General features: G+C 41.1%; 2 protein-coding genes across 6 annotated transcripts; both read left to right on the top strand.

Annotated features, from left to right (window-relative positions):
- Positions 1–881: 881 nt before the first annotated feature.
- On the top strand, positions 882–1,721 carry LOC148877615 (uncharacterized). The gene has a single exon (XM_088970103.1). The coding sequence runs from the start codon at positions 882–884 to the stop codon at positions 1,719–1,721; it is 840 nt and encodes a 279-aa protein (XP_088826229.1).
- A 7,027-nt stretch (positions 1,722–8,748) lies between these two features.
- LOC148877614 (abscisic-aldehyde oxidase-like) lies at positions 8,749–18,836 on the top strand. Of its 5 annotated transcripts, none has more exons than XM_088942230.1 (7): positions 8,749–9,074; positions 9,409–9,497; positions 9,663–9,738; positions 10,074–10,706; positions 13,770–13,959; positions 14,506–14,581; positions 18,436–18,836. In XM_088942230.1, exons 4-6 carry the CDS (start codon positions 10,458–10,460, stop codon positions 14,520–14,522), a joined length of 456 nt encoding a protein of 151 aa, XP_088798356.1. In that variant the 5' UTR covers positions 8,749–9,074; positions 9,409–9,497; positions 9,663–9,738; positions 10,074–10,457; the 3' UTR covers positions 14,523–14,581; positions 18,436–18,836. The 5 variants fall into 5 exon arrangements, with proteins under 5 accessions (XP_088798356.1, XP_088798359.1, XP_088798358.1 ...); XM_088942233.1 differs by lacking the exon at positions 8,749–9,074 and having other exon boundaries at positions 9,094–9,497; positions 10,074–10,171; positions 10,290–10,706; XM_088942232.1 differs by lacking the exon at positions 8,749–9,074 and having other exon boundaries at positions 9,094–9,497; positions 10,290–10,706.
- The last annotated feature ends 631 nt before the right edge of the window (positions 18,837–19,467 follow it).

Genomic DNA, 19,467 nt, shown 5'->3' with positions numbered 1-19,467 from the left:
GACAAAGAAAACGAAACCTCACCCCCAAAGCGGTGGAGGGTAGTTGATGAGTAGGTTGGGAAGCTCCTCACAGCAAACTTCGTTAAGGAGGTCCAATACCCAAGATGGCTGGCCAACCCAATACTGGTGAAGAAGGCCAACGGAAAGTGGTGCATGTGCATCGACTACACTGACCTCAATAGACCTACCCGAAGGACTATTTTCCCTTCCTAGAATAGATCGCTTGGTAGATGTGACCTCGGGGCATGAATTGTTGAGCTTCATGGGCGCTACTTCAGCTATAACTAGATTAGGATGGACCTAGCCAACCAGGAGAAGACTTTATTTGTAACTGAACAAGGGCTATACTATTATAAAGTCATGCCCTTCGGACTGAAAAGTGTTAGAGCAACCTTCTCGTGCCTTGTAAATAAAGTTTTTGAACCATTGATTGGGAATAAAATGAGTGTTATATAGATGACATGGTTGTAAAGACCCAGTTTTCAAATTCTTTAATCGACAATTTAAACTATAGTTTTTCAAATTCTAAGGAAGTTTAACATGAAGCTCAACCCAAACAAGTGTGTCTTCAAGGTCATGTCGGGAAAATTCCTTGGTTATGTAGTGAACCTATGTGGTATTGAGGCCAACCTGAATAAAATAAAGGCCATATTATATATGAGACCACCCTGGAAAATAAAAGAAGTACAAAGGTTAACTGACTGGGTAGCCGCTCTAAGCCGGTTTATGTCTAAGTCGGCGGGTCAGTGTTTACCCTTCTTCAGGGCAATTAAAAGAATGAGGACTTCGAATAGTCTGAGGAGTGTTAGCTCGTGTTTGATGAGCTAAAGACATACCTAAGTACACCATCAGTTTTAATTCGACCTGAAGAAGGAGATGAAATGAAGCTATACCTCTCTATGAGTGATGAGGTGGTCAGCTCGATACTAATTAGAGAAGTAGACCAAGTTCAATGGCCCGTTTACTATGTGAACAAAGTTTTGTCGGCCACCGAGACAAGATACCCCGACATCGAGAAACTGGCCTACGCCCTAGTCATTGCATCTCAAAAGCTACACCCATACTTTCAAGCTCGCACGATCATCGTCCTCACCAATATACCCTTGAAGCACGTCTTACAGAAGCCCAAGGTCTTAGGAAGATTGATGAAGTGGGCCATCGGGCTGAGCAAGTACGACATCTGGTTCAATCTATGCCCAATGATTAAAGCCCAAGTCTTGGCAGATTTTTTCATGGAATGCACGATCAACATGCCAGTCACTGAGGTGGTTGAGGCGGCTAGCATGTCGAAAGCGTCAACTAGTGTGACACTAGTTTCAATTTGGGGAACCCCAGCCTGGGATGAGGAGCCCTGGATCCTCCATGTTGTCGACTCGTCTAATCAGCAAGGAAGTGGTGCCAGACTCATACTATACGGGCCGAGCAAGGTGAAGCTAGAGTATGCTCTCTGGTTTGATTTTGAGGCATCAAACAATGAGGCAGAGTCCGAGGTGTTGATAGCCAGGCTGAACTTCGCGAAGGAGATCGGTGCAAAACACACCGTAGTATGCAATGATTCCTACTTGGTCGTAAACCAAGTAAATGGCGACTACGAGGCTCAAGAACCCATCATGATGGCTTATTTGGCCAAAGTAAGGAACTTCTGCCCTCCTTCCTCTCTTGGTTTATCCGACAAGTACCGAGGTCGAAGAATGCCAAGATTGACACATTATCAAAGTTAGCAAGCACAAGTGGCAACATGATGACGGTGTACATAGAAGACCTACCTCGACCCAACATTCTTGGGTGCAGAAGAGGTCACTCCCGTTTTGCAAGCAGAACCAAGTTGGTCTATGGCGACCTGGTACTCCACTACTTGCGTTGCTTGCGGCCTTTAGAAGCAGACTAGGTACTCCACGAGATCCATGAAGGTCTCTATGGAGGACACCTAGGGGGTAGGGTGCTCACCCAGAAAGCGCTAAGGCAAGGGTACTATTGGCCCACCATGAAAGCGGATGCACTCAAGCTCATCAAAATATGCAACAATTGCTAGAGGCACACCAACATCCTCCGTCAACGTATAACCAACCTAAAGTATCTAACTAGCCCGTGGCCTTTCACCCAGTGGGGGATAGATATTCTCGGTCCATTCCCACCAGCAACCAGGCAGAGAAGGTTTTTGGTCATGACAGTGGATTACTTCACGATGTGGGTGGAAGCCGAGCCCCTGTTGACGATCACAACCTAGAATGTATAGAATTTTTTTTCTAGAAGAACATAGTCTGCCACTTTGGACTACCTAAAGTATTGATATCAAATAATGGGAAGCAGTTCGAGGATATCAAGTTCTAGAACTAGTGTGCCAAGATGGGGATCCAACAGAATTTCACATTGGAAGCACACCCTCAAGCGAACGAATAGGCCAAGGTGGAGAATAGGGCCATACTCCACAGACTGAAAGCTCGCTTAGCATGAGCTAAATGTTTGTGGATAGACGAGTTGCCCAGTGTCCTTTGGGCCTACAGAATGACTGTCAAGACCACAATAGGTGAGACGCCGTTTAATTTGACATACGGAGTGGAGGCCGTAATCCCAGCTGAGGTCAAAGTACCAACCCTACAACGAAGAGGCTAATGATGATGAACTGTAGACAAACTTTGACTTGATTGAGGAAGTACGTGACCTAACCTACATCTAGATTGTGGCCTACCAACAGCGGGGAACTCAGTACTACAACGCTTGAGTCAAGAGACACTAGTTTCGAGTTGGCGACCTAGTACTCCGCAAGGTGATGGTACCTGAGCCTGGCATAAGTAAGCCTGAATCGAACTGGGAGGGTCCATATAGAGTGAGACGGGTTTTTGGTGAAGGCACGCACGACTTTGAAACGCTGGAAGGGAAGCAGATACCCCGCGCTTAGAACACTAACAACTTGAAGAGGTACTATCTATGGGATCGAGAGTTAAACATCCACAAGAATTCACTAAGTCCAGAAGACCACCAAGTTTGTCAAGGCGTGCATTGGAGAGTGGACTACGAGTTGCTCCCAAGGCCTAAGGGCTAAGGTGTCGAGCTAATACTCACTTAGTCCAGAAGACCATCGAGCTGGTTAGGGTGCGCATTGAAGAGTGGACTATGAGTCGCTTCCAAGGCCCAAGGGCCAAGGTGTCAAGCTAATAAGAGACCTCGACACTAAATAAGACCTAGTCACCTCTTCGGCATGGGCAACATAAGACCTAGTCGCTTCTTCGGAATTTAGCCTCATTGGTGTGTAGACAGGTCAGACACATACCCTACAGTGCCTGCTCACCTCGGACACATTGACTTCGAGTTATTCCAAATCATGCCTAGCTCATCAGTTTGGCACCTCGGGGTAATCTACACTTACAAATTTTGGACGATATGTGATACATGAAATAAGAAAAGAAAGTATTGCATTACTTTATAATCAAAAAGTTGTTCTTGTACATGCAAAAAAAAATCTACTAAACCAAGCTTAGAGGCTTGGTATATGTTCTATGTACACTGGGGGTCCAAGAAAAGAGGCAAGTTTCAGTTATGATGGGGCTCTTCGTCCCTACCTTCAATAGCATCTCTCAGTCCATCTTTCGTAGTGACTCCAACGATGCCTACTTCATCGGTCTCCCTAGTAACCGAGCTACACGACTTCTCTACCATTCCCTCGACGGAGCTGTCATCGCTCTCTTCTTCGGAATGAGGGTCATCCTCCTGGGACCGGAGTACCGTCTAGGTGGTAACCCCGATAGTAGTGACGTCCTTGAGGTCGAGTTGAGGGAAGGTCTACCTGGTAAGCCAGTGGCACAACTTGAAGCCCTTTCCAAAGGACTTGGTAGCAACTTCGCCTTGGAAACTATCATACTCCGAAGAACTTTTATAAAACTCAACAGCTCGCATTTCGACATCTTTAATCTCCTGAGCATGAACCTCTTCGTGATGAAAGAGTTGTTTCTTCTTTTCTTTGACTTCAGTCTCAAACTCCAAAATTCATCTCTTTCTTGGCTTCATGTCGCCCTCGAGCTTCTGGATGTGACCCACTGCCTTCACCAACTTGCTTTCGACTGCCACCGCCTTTTCATTGGAGGCGGATGCCTTAGCCTCAACAGCCTACACCTTGGTGTAATGCAGCTCGGCTTGCTTGAGGAAGGAATGAATCATGGAGTTCGTCTGCAAGCAAGGAGAAGATGATGAGTCTAAGTATAGAGAAATGAAAAATGAAAGAGTTCAGTGCAGAGATCGAAGAGGCATACCACCATGAGATGACCCAGGGCCTTAGTGGCTGGTTGACTGGGTGATAGTTTGGCATGTTTTAGCACCACGTCAGGGAAGATGACCTCTTTGCTTTTTGCGATGGCTACCCGAGCATTGAAGATACCCTAGTTCTCCTCGGGGTTTGGTGAGGAGCCATCGACCTTGGGACAATTGGACTGAGATTCAAGAGCTTGGACCATCTCAGGCTTGCGGGGCATCGATCTTGCTCCCTGGTCTTTTTCAACCAGGTCGATGACCAGGACCCTTTCCCTGGTAGGAGCAGTAGGATCAGCTGGGACCTCGGGTTTAGGTACCACCTCCTAGGGGACATCATGGACAACCTTCCTCTTCTTCCCTTCTTCATGTTCGAGAACAACCTAGTGATCGGGACATCCGACATGGTACCTGCAAGAAAAAAAATGATTAGTCAACCAAAGTAATGAAGCAAAAAGATTAAGTGTGTGCATACCGAAGTGGAGACCTACCCGAGCTTAGCCCCATGTTGACTAGTTTCTCCTCGGCTAGAAAATCCTTCAAACTTAACCTGAGCTTCGCCTAGGACTGGATTTCCTTCTTCACTTCCTTGTCTAGCTTGATGTCGGGGTCACTGATGGCCATCCTCCAATGTATCAGAAATGGCCACTCCCCAACCACAGTGTCGACGAAGTAGCTTCTCTTCTAGGCCAAGACTTTATTGGAGTAATCGAACAAGATTTGTACCTAGGTCTGGGGTCAGGTAGTAACTACGTTTTTTCGGATGAGGGGGCACTTGTGGGATTCTTCTTAATTGAACAAATCGAGCTGAAGATGTATAAGGTTAAAGGTCTTCCATAGTCGTGAAAAAGGGAGATGAGGCCTACAATGGTACGAACCGAATTCAGGTAGAGCTGGTCTATGGTGATGTTGAAAATTTTGATGACTTTGACAATAAAGGGATGGAGTGGGAAGGACAGCTTGACAGTCAACTGCTCTTTGAATATGATCTCATCGCGATCATGGTCCTAAGGGTGCCCTTCTAATGGAATGCTCCAACCATGGTCCTCAGGGAACTTATAAGATGTTGCTAACACTTGGAGCCTCTCCGCCGTTATCACAAAAGGATCAAAGCAATCTGGCCCCAACATCTGAGAAAGACACGAGGTAGAGGCTTCCTTCCTAGAGACCTCATGCTCCTGAGTTGAAGTGTCCATCTTGGATGGGCTAGGTCCAGAACGGTGTGATGAGGTGCTTGCCTCGGTAGGACCGGACTCAACCGAGGTACCCACATTGGCCTCGGTTGACTCACTACTCATATCAAACAAACTACCAGTGCTAGAGCTAGACATTCCTAACTAAAGAAAAAAAAAGGCGAGGAACAAAAGCAGCTTACCTAAAGACCAAAAAAAGGGGGCGGATTCGAGGACAAAGGTAGGTAATACCGACCTGGGAACAAACGCACGACCTCAAGACCACGAGCACACAATTTATGGCGAGGTGAAAGGGTCCCCAAGGTCCCTATTTATAGCCATTGTAGCTGATCTTGAATGGTTTGGATCAACGCGATCCAATGGCTCTCATGGAAACTGGATTCATGCCTCTCGAGGTCAAAATTGGTTGAACGTACGTTTTGACGTCTGTGGAGTTAAGTAACCCATGCGATGTACGCGTGTCCCCAACATGTGATTTGGTTTCCTGATCAAGCTGGATGGGTCATTGTGGTCAAACCGTTGGGCTGGTCATCAACCGGGAGGAAAATCGAGCCAAATCCACCAGAGCTCATCATGAACTCCCCGTGCCAGGTTGGGACCCCTGGCATGGGGAGAGGGGGCAATTGATGAGGTGTGATTTGGCCCCGAAGTAGTAGACAAAGGACACATGGATACCTGCCAACTAGACCGAGATTCAGCATGTGCCGCCATCTCAATGCCACCTGTCACCTCGGGTGCCTCGAGGACCTCAGCAATGACCGAGGTTCGAGTAACTCGGGACCTAACCTATCGATGTGACACACATCAGATTTCTAGAAGCCTACCAGCTATCTCTGGGCCCTTTGGGATCATGCCACATGACCGTAGGCCTTATCCTCATCCCGCCCAAATTGGACGGACGCGATAAGCCTTATCGGCTAGCATGTTACCCACCTTCTAAAGTGGAACGGACTCCTACGGCTCACGTCGAGGATCACGGAAGTGTTTCATGAGACCCATGACAACCCAACTATATAAGGGTATCAAAATCTAGGACCCAAGTATGCACAATTTAGTGCATTCTAGCTCTCATAATCATTTGCTTTCAACTCGCAACCAACCCAGTACTAACTTAAGCATCGGAGTGACCACATTGAGTCATCCACCCCAGGTACTCTGAGATGAAAGAAAGTGAGTACCCAAGGAAATTGCACTCAATTTCCCTAGCAACCCCGGGAAGGCCCTAGCAACCCTAGGTGCGTTCATACCTCTTAGTAACCCCAGGATTGCACTCAATTCCCCTGGCAACCCCAGGCGCACTCACATTCCCTGGCAACCCTAGAAAGGCCCTAACAACCCTAGGCGCGCTCTCATTCCCTGGTGAGCCTAGGCGTACTCATTTCCCCGACAACCCCGAGAAGGCCTTGGCAACCCTGGGAAGGCCTTGGCAATCACATGGAAAATTTATTTCTACACTGCAAGTTCACAAGGGAGCTTTGTTTTAAGGGTTTGAGATGCTTCGAGGTGGCCTTGTGCTTCCCAAAAGGTTTTTTGGAGTTACTTTGGAGCTGGAACCTAGCTGGCTTATCTAAAAATGGAAGAGCCATTTGAGGAGTAATTCCACTAGCAGTGTTGTGGACAGTTTGGACAAAGAGGAACAAGAGGCTTCTCGAGGACAAGTACAGTTTTGATGATTCAGTTCTAAAAGATTTTTGGGGAAGAATTTACTATTTGGTGGCATTTTACAAATTATTCAAGAAAACTACATATAATACTCTCTTTGACAACTGCAATATTTTTGTATCTAGTTGAATAGAAGCCCTTGGAATGTATAAAGTTTTCTTTGTTTTCCTGCTGTGTCTTACTGTGCAGGTCTTCTGTAATTTCTTCTTTTCTTTAATGAAATACATTAACTTTTCTCAAAAGAAAATCTGCTCTTGTTGAATCTTAAATGCTGATCGGTCCTGAAAACAACACTCCTCTCCTGTTCTGTGTTCTTTCTAAAATCACCCCAAAGACCAATATTGCTAGAATTCAGCAAGCTGCAGCCATCAAAGTTTAGTTCGAGATGTTAGGAGTTAAAGGTTGACATAAAGCATGTGAAATGTTCATAGTTGAGGTGGAATCAACCATGTTCCTCTTGTTTCTTTTGATATTATAAAGGAGCAAAAGTTTCCATTTCTTTTCCTTATAAAAAAAATGTTTCCATTGTTTCTACCCAATGTGCCACCCTAATGAAGATGTTCTCCAAGATAGCATGCGTCAGATGTAATTTTATTATAATAAAAATATGTTTGTTATAATGTCTCTGAGGCATTTATGCATTTTAAATGAGTTTGTTATTAGCTTTTGAAGTGCTTTTTTTAGAAAACCATGCCAAAATTTTAAGTAGTCAAAATATATTTTAAAGATTTAATATATATTGAAGTCTACTCATGGCATGATGGTGGAAGTATTTAGTCATTGGATTAGGAAAATAAATCCACAAAGGCCCATAATGTAGCTGAAACTAGATTTATAAATTTATAATAACTTCTTTTTACTTATTTTCTTGATTACAATACCCTGCCTCAAAAGTTTTAAATCATTGTATTTTCATTCCCCTGTGGCTATGTACATGTTTGTTTTGTTGGAGGGGGAGCAATAACCAAGAATCAATTCAATACCATCCGGTTGTTCCATGAGCTCTATCTTGTACATAATTTCATTATGTTGAAAGTTCAACAATGGAGTTGAGGACAGCATACAGCTAGACTTGTAGGTTGGCCGACATTGCTGATGAACTAGCAAAATGAGGGTCAAAACAAGGGCAAATGAATTGGGGTATAGTACCCCAGGGAGGGAATTTATAATGGTTGAGGTGACTATCCAAGGCTAGATATCTTGCTGCGGTACTGATTAAAAAAACACCATCTATTGCATCTTTTATGCTTGTACATTTCTTTCTAGTTCTAGCAAGCATACTTTTTCTATATAAACTTTTGGAATGGTTATTTTCTGTTGTTATAAGATTTCTCTTATACCAATACTGAGAATACTATGTTTTGCAGGTTTGTTGTGATCCTAAATGGAGGTTGGAAATAATAATATTACAGTATTTTTCAAGGTACCTGACAAAGGTTTGGCAACTCTTTAATATTTGTGAATGAAACTTAAAGTCTTTAAGCAAGTCTTCCCATTTTATAAAGCTGAAGTATATTTGTATTAACTGAACAAAATAATAAAAAAGATGTACAAGGTTCCCTGTATAAAGAGTTTCTGTACATCTGATCTACATTTAAGGACCTCCAAAAAAGTCAACAGTTAAAAAAGAAACAGATAATTCATCTTCTTTGAACAACCTATGAACAGATACCCAAGTCCTGGCTTATCACTTTCTCTTACGAATTCGTTTTCTGATAAAAAACCCGATGGTTACTCTCCAATCACATTGCCCACAGCCCTGCTAATGGGATGACTAACCACAGAAGTCTGCCCCTCTTGTTTATGTCTTAGATATGCCATCCGGCCATTAAGGTATTTGACTGAGCTGGGCATGCACCAGGAATATGGGACAGTTTTTGTGAACTATTCCCAAATTCTGGAGTATCTACAATGTCAAAATAGGTGGCCAGCTGATTCAGATTCCTTGTTGCACAATAGGCATAATATATCAGCCAGGTTTATGCCTTTTCTCACCGACATTTCCTTGGACACTGAAATGTTTTAAGCTTTTGCTGCGGTAGAACTTATCTGTTATTCCACATTGCTAACACTACAGGAAATTTGGGCATTAGCGGCACTCTTTTGGCCGACAGATAAATGGCTGCCGCTAGAAATATTAATATTTAGCGGCAGTCATTTAAAACTGCCACTGCCGCTAAAAATTAGATTTCCTGCCGCTATCGGCTATACTACCTGTGAAAATAGGATTTTCTTCCTCCCGCTCCTCTCTTCTCTGATTTATTTGTCTTCCCGCTCTCCCCCCTCTCTCTCTCTCTCTTCTTACCGTCAGACCTGTGCTCAATCTTTCTTCACTTCTCTCCCGGTCTGCCCACACCACCGAACGGCATTCAACCGGCAATCGGCAATGGCATCTACTAGGTAAACTCTCTCTCTCATTTGATCTCCAACGGATGACGTGGATTCCGACTTCATCCAGGGAACTTTAGATTCTAAGTGGCTAGGATTTTATTTATAACCATCACTTTGAGCCACACATTTTTATTTATTCGTTTCTTCAATCCCATTCTAATAAGCATTTCACAGGGGAGGATTTGGGAGAACCTCTACGTCTTTGATCCCTTGAAGCTATTCGTTTGCATATCCTTCCGATCTTTGCAAGGTGAGCTTTCAAATTGTTTTCATTACTATTTTATTTTATTTAGAAAATTGTAGATCTGTATGAATTTTATATACAATGATCCCCTACAGCCGACAAACCCAGTGTTTCAGTGCAATGCACCACATGCTTGTGCACCGACCAGTTGGCCCTTGCCCTAGCAATGAAGTAGGTGAACTAATTGGCAACCATAGAAAATTCCAAGATCGTATTTCTTTTTTTTTTTTTTTCTTTTATCATGTTTTCACCTGAAGATGTTTTTTCAAGCTCGTTTTGGAATTCTTCCACAAAGAGAACTCTATGTTCCCTGAAATTAGTTATGGACTCTTCTCTCCCAGATTGACAAGAAATATTTGGACTTTCACTCTGCAACATATTATGCCTCAACAAGGTTCTTCTCCTTCAGTGCTGGAGCTTTATCTTCAGCTCCTATTGGGTTGGTGACAATTGATATTCTGATTAGGTTGTAATTAGGTTAGATTTCGATCCAGCCATATCCAACTCCAATCTGATTATCTAAAACTTAAATCTGGATTGATCCAAAATTGGATCAGATCTAGGGTCTTGGATTAGATTCAGATTAGATCCAACTGGTGCCTGTTGTGTTCGAAGTGTCATTAAGGCCAACTCCGGGGAAGGTAAGCATTCTCAATGATGGGTCTATAGTGGTTGAAGTTGGAGGGATTGAACTAGGCCAGGGGCTCTGGACAAAGGTGAAGCAGATGACTACATTTGCTCTTAGTCCAGTAAAATGTGATGCAAGTGGAGACCTCTTGGAGCGTGTACAGGTCATTCAGGCAGACACATTGAGCTTAGTACAAGGGGGGATGACTGCTGGGAGCACCACATCAGAGGCAAGCTGTGAAGTAGTTCGAATCTGCTGCAATGAGTTAGTTGAAGGACTAACCCCTCTCAAGGAAAGGCTGCAGGAGAAGATGGGTCCAATCTCATGGAATATGTTGATTCTCCAGGTGATTATTTAAATTTAAATTATTTACGTTCTGGATTTTCTGAAGTCACGATGTTCAAGTTTATATGATTACATTCTTACCAAGAAGTAGCTGGTGGGGCTTACCAACAATCCCTGTGAAGGGTGGAAAAGAATTTCTTTTTCAACAGAGACAGCCTACCAACAAGCCCTGCCGCCCTGGTACATTCTAAATATACAGGGGTGATTGGATTTCATTGTTTTGCTTCTATTTTTGTCTCAAGCAGTTGCAATTCTCATTTTCTGAGAGAGCACTATCTTTCTAATTGAATATGATAAGAGGTATGATCTTCAAATACGGGTTTAATTGTAAGCTAAGCCTGAAAAACAGCTTTCACAACCTACGCATGTTTAAGTTTGGGACAACAGCCTGAAAAACAGCTTTCTGCCTGTGGTGCTAGCCATATCGTCTATATGTTTGGGACAACCTAGATTGCCCAGGGCCATAAAGCTGCATTATTCAAAGCAAGAATACTATAGATTATTAGAAATTCTCTTAAACAAAGAATTTGTTCTGATATGGATGCTGAAGCTATATTGTTGTCCAGACATCAAAATAATAGACTGTTAGGCTGTTTTTTTCCTCAGTAAACTAAAGAGGCTATGCTTTTAAAGGACAGTTATTAAGTTTCCTTCAACTTTCTGTTTCTCTTTTATTTTCTATCAAATCAAACATAGCCCTATTGGATATAGCCAAAATTTCTTGTTACTTGGAATATTAACTGTAATAATGAGATTTTTCAACATTGGTGGTGAAAATCTATGTATATTCTGAATATCCAAGAAGGCACCTGGTTGAACTGTCTTGATGGCTAAAAGTGTTCGTTAATCCAATGGTTCCTCTAATACTTGAACATTGTCAAGTAATTCCAAAAGGATGCGTTCATATTATGATGCTGGATTTACTAATTATTACAATTTTATCACAAAAGTGATGAGAATTTTTCACTTTTCTTTGGAAAATTTGTAGAAACTGCATTTGGCAGGAAAAGCATTCTCTGTCTCAATACATCTGGTTTGCACCTTGCAGGCAAATCTACAAGCAGTTAACTTATCTGCAAGTGCTTACTATGTTCCTGAATTTACACCTATGCGGTATCTAAATTATGGTGAAATTTTCTTTACATTTTTTATTTGTATGAAACAACATTAGTGTATTTTTGAAATTTTTGGGAAAAGAGACCAAGCCTGACTCATACACTTTAACCTTGAAACTTAGATCCCTATTCCACATGAACGTAGGTGCTGCTCTCACCATCAATGAGGAGAAGATTCATGAAGGTCCTTGATACCTGCATTAAACATGCTTCAGAACTCTAGTCATGCATTAAAACAGCCCCACTACTCCCTATCACACACCCCCTTGTGTGAAATCTCTCATGCAGCCTATTGTTTGGGGGAGAAGTGAACGAACACCTCCCTAACCACTCCTCTCTCTCATAACCTTCCTTTATGAAACAAAAGCAGAGGCAAGTCTAAGTCTTTGTTTCTCTACCTTGCATTCATATACACCTGTACCCTCATAAACTAACAAAATTGTCTCCTCCCACATCCCCTCCCCCACCCCCACTCCCCAAACAAAATTTTAATTAATTGGACTAGCCACTCTATACAAGTAGGAATTGGAAAGTAATAGAAGTATCCCTTCAATATAATATTGCCAATATCGTTGTAATCAAAACAAATAGATATAGTACAATAATGAGTACATAGAAGACAGACATTTCAGAAATACAAGAGAAAACAACCCCAAGAAGCAGCCCTGGAACACTTCCTGAAGCAAGACAATCAATCGGAAGGCCACATAAGGGCCAAGCAAATCTGCCCGACTGTCCAGAATAGTCCAGTATCCCTTTCTACCAAGATCGATCTCCAACAAAGCCTTAAATAAATCATCCTGGGTTGAAGAAAGAAAGGTCAATCCCTTTTTCCTCATGATTCTTCCTGTTCTCTAGGTAGATCTCCACTATCTCAGTGTGGGTAATAGGAAACCCCAAAGAACTCCAAGAATCAGGCCAAGAAGTTGTAGCCAATCATCCCTACTATACTTTCATGCTGCTGCTGATCCTAAGGCTGCATGAGAACTCTCTAAAAAGAGTTTAAAGTAGTTCTTATACAAGTTGTCAAAGTATAACTTGATAAGAAACAGAAAACAGCAACAAAACCAAGCAGAAAGGCCTGTAAAAAGAAGAAGAAATAGAAGAGAAGAGAAGAAAGAAGAGAGAAAATGAAAGGGAGGCCAAAACAACCGTTCTGCCGCCCATACCTCTTCATTTTATACTTGTTTGCAAATACAATCAATTGACAACAAACCCCTGCCAACCTAACTTAAGTGTGGTTCCAACAACTTAAATAAAACTATGATAATAACTTAGGCCCAATAACAAACAGTACAAATAAATTACAAGTAATTAAAACCTAAGAACTAAAGGCCCATTGGGTTCATTACACAAACCTATCGGCTCTACAAACAGCCCATAAACTCGACACCTTCCAATTGAGCTTACTTACATAATGATGCACAGATATGGACACGAGCATGGACATAAGGGTACAACTCTCCGTTTCCTTAAATCCTGGAAGTGGATATACATATGGAAGCAAAATGTAATTTCTGACTAGTGTCTTTCAAAATTTAATTAAATTTCTTATTATGTACAGATTTGTTTATAATATAATTTGTTGAGACATTCCATTTGACATATTTTACAAGTGTTAACTCTGTAGAACACATCTATAAGTGTCCATGCAATATCTGGTGCCACATATCCAATAAGTATGATGTTCAGCATTGCTATGCAAATCATGTATAGGTATCTAGGTTATCTAGGTATCATAGGTCCACTTCCCAATCATTAGAACTTCTTTTTATGGATTATGGGACTGAGCCTAATACTCCATAGTTAATTCTGATATATAATGACAATATGTATACAGTTTGACCTAATTTCTGTACTGAAATGTCATGTAGTAGATTTGAATGGGTTGTCTGGTCTACCACAGAACTATGTAAGTGGACCTCACATTTGATAGTTTCTTTGCACAGATTGAAGGTGCTTTTGAACAAGGAATCAGTTTCTTCATGCTGGAAGAGTACTTCAGCAACTCAGATGGGTTAGTTATATTAGAGGGCACATTCAGTTACAAGATCACAACCATTGACACAATACCAAAGCAGTTTAATGTTGAGATCCTGAATAGTGGGCATCACCAAAGACGTGTTCTCTCCTCCAAAGGTAAATTCTGATTTACAGAGAAATTCTAGAAAGACTTCCTTAACCAGTTATTTAAGTACTTAAAATACCTTCAAGTTACCATCATTTTGTTTTTGATCGACAATTCAAGTTACCATCATTTCAATTATAGAAAAGAATATAATTCTTTTGGAAAACTACCCTATATGAAACTTTTAGAAATTGTGGGAAAAAAGAGTATAAAAGCCAGGGAGCATCCCTTCTCCTACTTTCATCTAAGTGGGAGATCACCTCCTTTCAAAAACTGCCACTACTTCAAATTTAGATGAAATGAGGTTCTTGCATAATGATATTACTAAAAGAAAATTAATGGACATTAATGATATTACTTAAGGAACAAATAAAGAGTTTAAGAATGATGTCAGCAACTTATTGTTCCAATGTTTATGTTTTCTAGTGGTTGGCTGCATGCTGCTGTTATACTTTTTTCACTTTCTGCTTTCTCATGTGATTATTCTTTCTTTTTCTGCTCTTTCTAAAGTTTTTTCTTTTTTTTTTTTTCTTTTTTTGATTTCTTCATCATTCAAGTTGGAATGGAGGCTTGAAGCCACAACATGGAGCATTGAAGAAACTGGACAATCAAAGTTGAATCATCCAGTTCTAGGTGAGTACTAGACTACTTATTTCTGCCCAAGGAGAGGTACTTCCTGAAACTAAAGAACTGGAGAACTATGGGGATATTATAATAAACCTTTTTCTCCATTGGCTCTTGAACCTTTCTAGATTTGTTTTGCTTATATAGAGTGGACAATTGCAGCATAATGTTAACAATAATAGAAAAATACTATAGTGCAGTACATATAACAGCATGTAACCACTAGAAAACATAAAGAAACAATAGAAGGATAAATGGCTGACATCAATCTCCACAAAGTGATATGCTTCTACATAACCAAATAGCAGTCATGACAACTAAATACAAAATAACAATAATTGTAGAAGAGTAAAAAAGACCTTTTGAATAAACAGATGTAGGATTAAATCTCCACAATCACTAGATATTGTTTGAACAAGCGAATTACTTGTCCCCAGTAGATGAATATTTCATAGCAATGAAAAACAATGATTCTGTATGTTGAACAATTTTTGTATGCCCTTAGCTTCAATCAATTCTGATGTACTCTTGATATTTAATGTAAATAAATGAAGTACATGTTTGATTCATGTTCAATGGTATGCTTCTGTGTAAGACCTTAAAACTGGACATCTAATGAGGCTTGTGTTGGTTTTGAATGTTCACAGCCGTTGGATAAGTCTGGGGAGACTTATCTTGCCAAGGCTGACACTGGTGTGTTGCCAACTGTTGGGGTGGCTTGTCTCAGCCGCCAGGGTGAGACCCAAGGCACATGTAATGTAGGATTAATTGAGCCCTTGAGCCGGACCAGATTTTCAGTATTGTTCTGGACCTTGGAGATTGATGGGCAAAATTGAAAAGTTACACCCGACCCCTAGACCCGATTATGGTATTGCACTAGGTGTCGGATTAGGCTGTCTTTGATATGTCAATCAGTGAGATACTTAGCGGGGGTCAAAACCTGGGTATGTTGGGACAGTCTGAGAATTCATCTGAGTGGGTGATCATAGTGACGAGATCAGCCCCTTTGTCGGTTGATTTCAGTCGTTGGAATTTTGTTTTTGCAAAATTTATATATGATATATATTTAAGTATGGTTTCAAAATGTTTGTAAATGGTTTTAATTCCCGGGACCCATGTGAATAGAGAGTGCAACACTGTTCCTTACAGCCGAGGGAGAGGTCCTCTCTTGTCGGGCAGTGCTTGATCATTATGGGCTGAGAGGTTAAGTGTAAGGCCATTTGGGATAACACCTGATGGGCTAATCTTGCACCTGCCCACAGTCCCTGGGCTTTTATAAGATGTCTTGGCCCAAGGACCACTTAGTGTAAGTGTTGGGCCCATAGGGTCCATGTGATGGGCTCAGGGGTTCACTGGGCTTTCTAGTGAATTCGGCTAGGTCTTGCAATAAAGGCTGGTCGAACCCATGTGGCTGGTGTGTAGATCAATGCTTGGGTCCCACGCCATACAAAGAAGCCCAACTGGGCAACAGATTGAAAACTAATTGAGCACTGATTACTTAATGGGCCAAAAGCCCATTTCGAACTGGGCTGATGTGATCACCCACTTATAGGGTGGATCTGAGATTAGGGTTAGCAAAAGGATTGGGCTTTTAACCTAATCCACTCTTGGAAACCAAATTCAAATCAGATTTGAAACTGGTAATCTCCTGATAAGATCTGGAGTAAGCTAACCAAATCTACAAATAGGATTAAGATCATCCTCTATCCAGATGTTGATTTGGATTGGGATAACTCCTAATAGGATTAGGAGATTTCTTAATCAAGAAGAAAGAGGAGAAACCCTAAGGATGATTAACAGAATTCGAACCTAGGGTTTAAGCAGAAAATCCTCCTACGAATTGAGATAATGATCTCATACACTCCAGAGTGAAGAGAATCAGCATTCGCCATCTTCATCTCAAGAGTTCTCCTCCAGCCGCCGCCATTCACTGCAAGGTTCGATCTTTGAGAAGAGGAAATCAAGAAACCAGTTCTTGATATCAATTTTCCAAAAGGAAACTGATCAAGTTTGGTGCTCATGGTTTCTAGAGGATTCTTTTGAAGAATTTGGTGTGTAGGATGCACTCTGCTGGTTCCGTTCCACAGTTGCTGTGTCATTAGCAGGAGCGGATCTTGGTGTCTTCTCTGGGCGTGAGCACCAAATTTGGGAGATATTGTTTCTCTGGATCAGGTATAATCCCTCCCTTGTCTTTTGGTTCAGATCTAGTTCGGTTATGGTTCAAGTAGGATCCTTGACTATTGTATTCTAAATTTAGGGAATATGATTCCCAATTGGAAGAAAGGTAGGAAATTTTTGAAATTCGCTCACCCATTCCGCAACCTTTTTGGCGTCCATACGATGGATCCTACCATTCTTTCACTGTAGATCCTCAGAAAGAAGTCATAATACTCCCAAAATACAAAATGATGCCAAAATTTTGGCCCATTGCTTGAATATTAAACTTTCTGTTATAGCAGTTTAGCAATAATCATACTCAGAAGGATCAGTTATTACTCCTTGCAATGCCAACAGAGTAATGTTGAAGAAACATTCTTCAAGTCAAGTTCTGTCTTCAAGGAGTAGGAGGCTATGGTGGAAGTTGTTCCTCTGGAGCCACAGAAACCTTCACAAACCATCCAATGTAAAACTGAAACTGCCCTCCATTGACCATATTAAGAACCAGAAAGGTGGGCATTCTTCAGATACTCTGGAAATCAACCGAGTTATCACAGTCAAGCAAGACAAAATCTCCAGAATCATTCACCAAACAATCCAAGAATAATGACAGCATCAACAACACTGCTAGCAACAACAAGAAGCGGGGTACATTTTCATGAGCAACAACAAGAAGCAGGGTACATTTTCATGAGGGTGTTTCTGGTTCATCGCTGCAGAACCAATGGGTTGCATTCTGTACAGAATCATCCTCCTTGACAAGAGTTGATGAATGGGTGGACAGTCTTGAGATCCAAACTTCTTTCCCAGTTACAGATGGAGACACTGGTGATGAATGCATTGTCTTTCCACCCTGTCCTGAGCATGGGGACTCACCAGCAAGAAGCACAGCTCACATAAATCAGCACCTTAATCATAGTATTTCAAAAGAAATTCTGTATGCCAACGATATTATCCAATCGCTGAATTCTTCCTCCATTGTAGCCCATATTGTTGGCATGGGCTTGAAGGTCGTATCCACCATTTGAAACAAAAGGATCAAGGGGAATAAGGGTTAATTCAATCAGGAGTTGTGAAAAGAACAATTCTTGTACAAACCAAGAGTTTATCAAATTGAAATTAAAGATGTATTTGTGATTCAAATGTTTTGAATTGAGAATGAGTTCCAAAATTTTATTTGTAATTGATGTTTTTTCATTTTTGTATTTCATTTCAATTAAAATGAATATAGAAAAACAAGTTATTTGAAGCAAATTAGAAAAAAATAAATAAAAAATGGCTATAGTGGCAGTCGTGACTGCTGCTAATGATGTCCCTAACCACCGCTAAAAGAAGCATGTGTCAGCGGCAGCCGATCTAGTATTAGCGGCAGTCACAAAAAGTATCTTTTAGCAGCAGTTTAAAATTTATACCTGCAGCCAAGAAAACTTCCGTTAGAACGTCTAGCAACAGTTCTTTTAGCGACAATTAGCCAACTGCCAATAAAGTCTATAGTGGCAGTTTTGGGGAAGTCATTTTTCTTGTAGTGGATAATTGCCTATGAATTCACTTAGAGAGTTCCATTTCTATGATCTTAAACGTTTACTGATGATTTAATTATTTCATAAATATATTAGTTGATTTACCATAAAATAAATAAATATGTTAGTTGATAACTGTAATTGTTAAAAGAAGCATTTTAAAATAAATTTAGTGGTTTCTTTCAGGCTGCAGCAATTAGATTGGAAATTAGAGGTCGCGAATGGAAACATTCTTATATGCAGATGGATGGTGAACCATGGAGGCAACCAATGAGCAATCAATTTTCAACAGTTGTTCTCTAATGGTCAGTGGAGAATGACCTTGCTAGTTTGTCATCCACTCGGTTTACTACACGACAGCATCTTAGATTGTTATAATCTGGACACATGTAAAGCATTCCGTGTATTTAAATTTTGAACTTCTTTCTACACAGTGAACGCAAGTTCCTCACCATTCTGTACTCTATGATTCGAGGGTAAGTTTGTTTGACTTTTGAGATAGATGTATTAAGGCTTAATATGTCTTGATTCTTGAGGTTGTGGAGTTTATGATATTGGAAGAGCAAATTATCGATTTTGCTTGTTAACTCTACTTTAGTTGGGGCTACAAACAGAATCCCATTGTCATTTGGGTTTGAATTCCATTACATTAATGGTGATTCCGACTTGAATTGCCAACAGTGTTCTATTTTTCTTTTTTTCCATAGGAGGGGTGTTCTTTTGTCGCCAGATTGGAATCTGGGGTCCTGGGTTATGTGGGATTACTACCTGCTAAGTCAGTTGTCTATGGGAGGGGTGCTTTACTTAAGAGGTTTCATTTGTTTGGGTACGTATTTAAAGAAGACAGCCTGCGAGTGGTTCCTTGCCATGCTTGATAAGGCCGAACGTGCTTTCTGCTTTGCTAGTGGAGTGGCTTATCTCTCTATTATCACACATCAAATTGGAACCAGTGCTTATTGATCTTCTTGAATTCTTATTTTAATTGCTATAGGGCTCTCCTTGTAATATTCTTGACTTGTCAATTCCTGTTCGGCCTAGAAACCATTCAGGTAATCGGTTCCGTTTTACCTTAAACTCAGTTCATGGCAAAAAATCGTTGAATCGGTCAATGACCTATTAACTCAGATGGTCGACGGTTCAATGGTTTTTTACTGTTTTTTATTTTTTAATTTTTGTTATTAGAATGGGCCATCTTTTTGAATCAAACGATCGAACCGT

The sequence above is a fragment of the Nelumbo lutea genome, chromosome 1, assembly GCF_056320005.1.
Source record: "Nelumbo lutea isolate HS-2025 chromosome 1, American lotus-T2T, whole genome shotgun sequence".
Lineage (NCBI taxonomy): Eukaryota > Viridiplantae > Streptophyta > Magnoliopsida > Proteales > Nelumbonaceae > Nelumbo > Nelumbo lutea.
This window is presented reverse-complemented; position numbering and strand designations above follow the sequence as displayed.

Excerpts from the sequence above, each read along its gene's own strand:
- LOC148877614 (XM_088942230.1), top strand. The coding sequence starts at position 10,458 with ATGACTACATTTGCTCTTAGTCCAGTAAAATGTGATGCAAGTGGAGAC. Across the intron at positions 10,707-13,769 it reads GGAATATGTTGATTCTCCAG|ATTGAAGGTGCTTTTGAACA; the intron begins GTGATTATTTAA and ends TTCTTTGCACAG.
- LOC148877615 (XM_088970103.1), top strand. The coding sequence starts at position 882 with ATGAAGCTATACCTCTCTATGAGTGATGAGGTGGTCAGCTCGATACTA.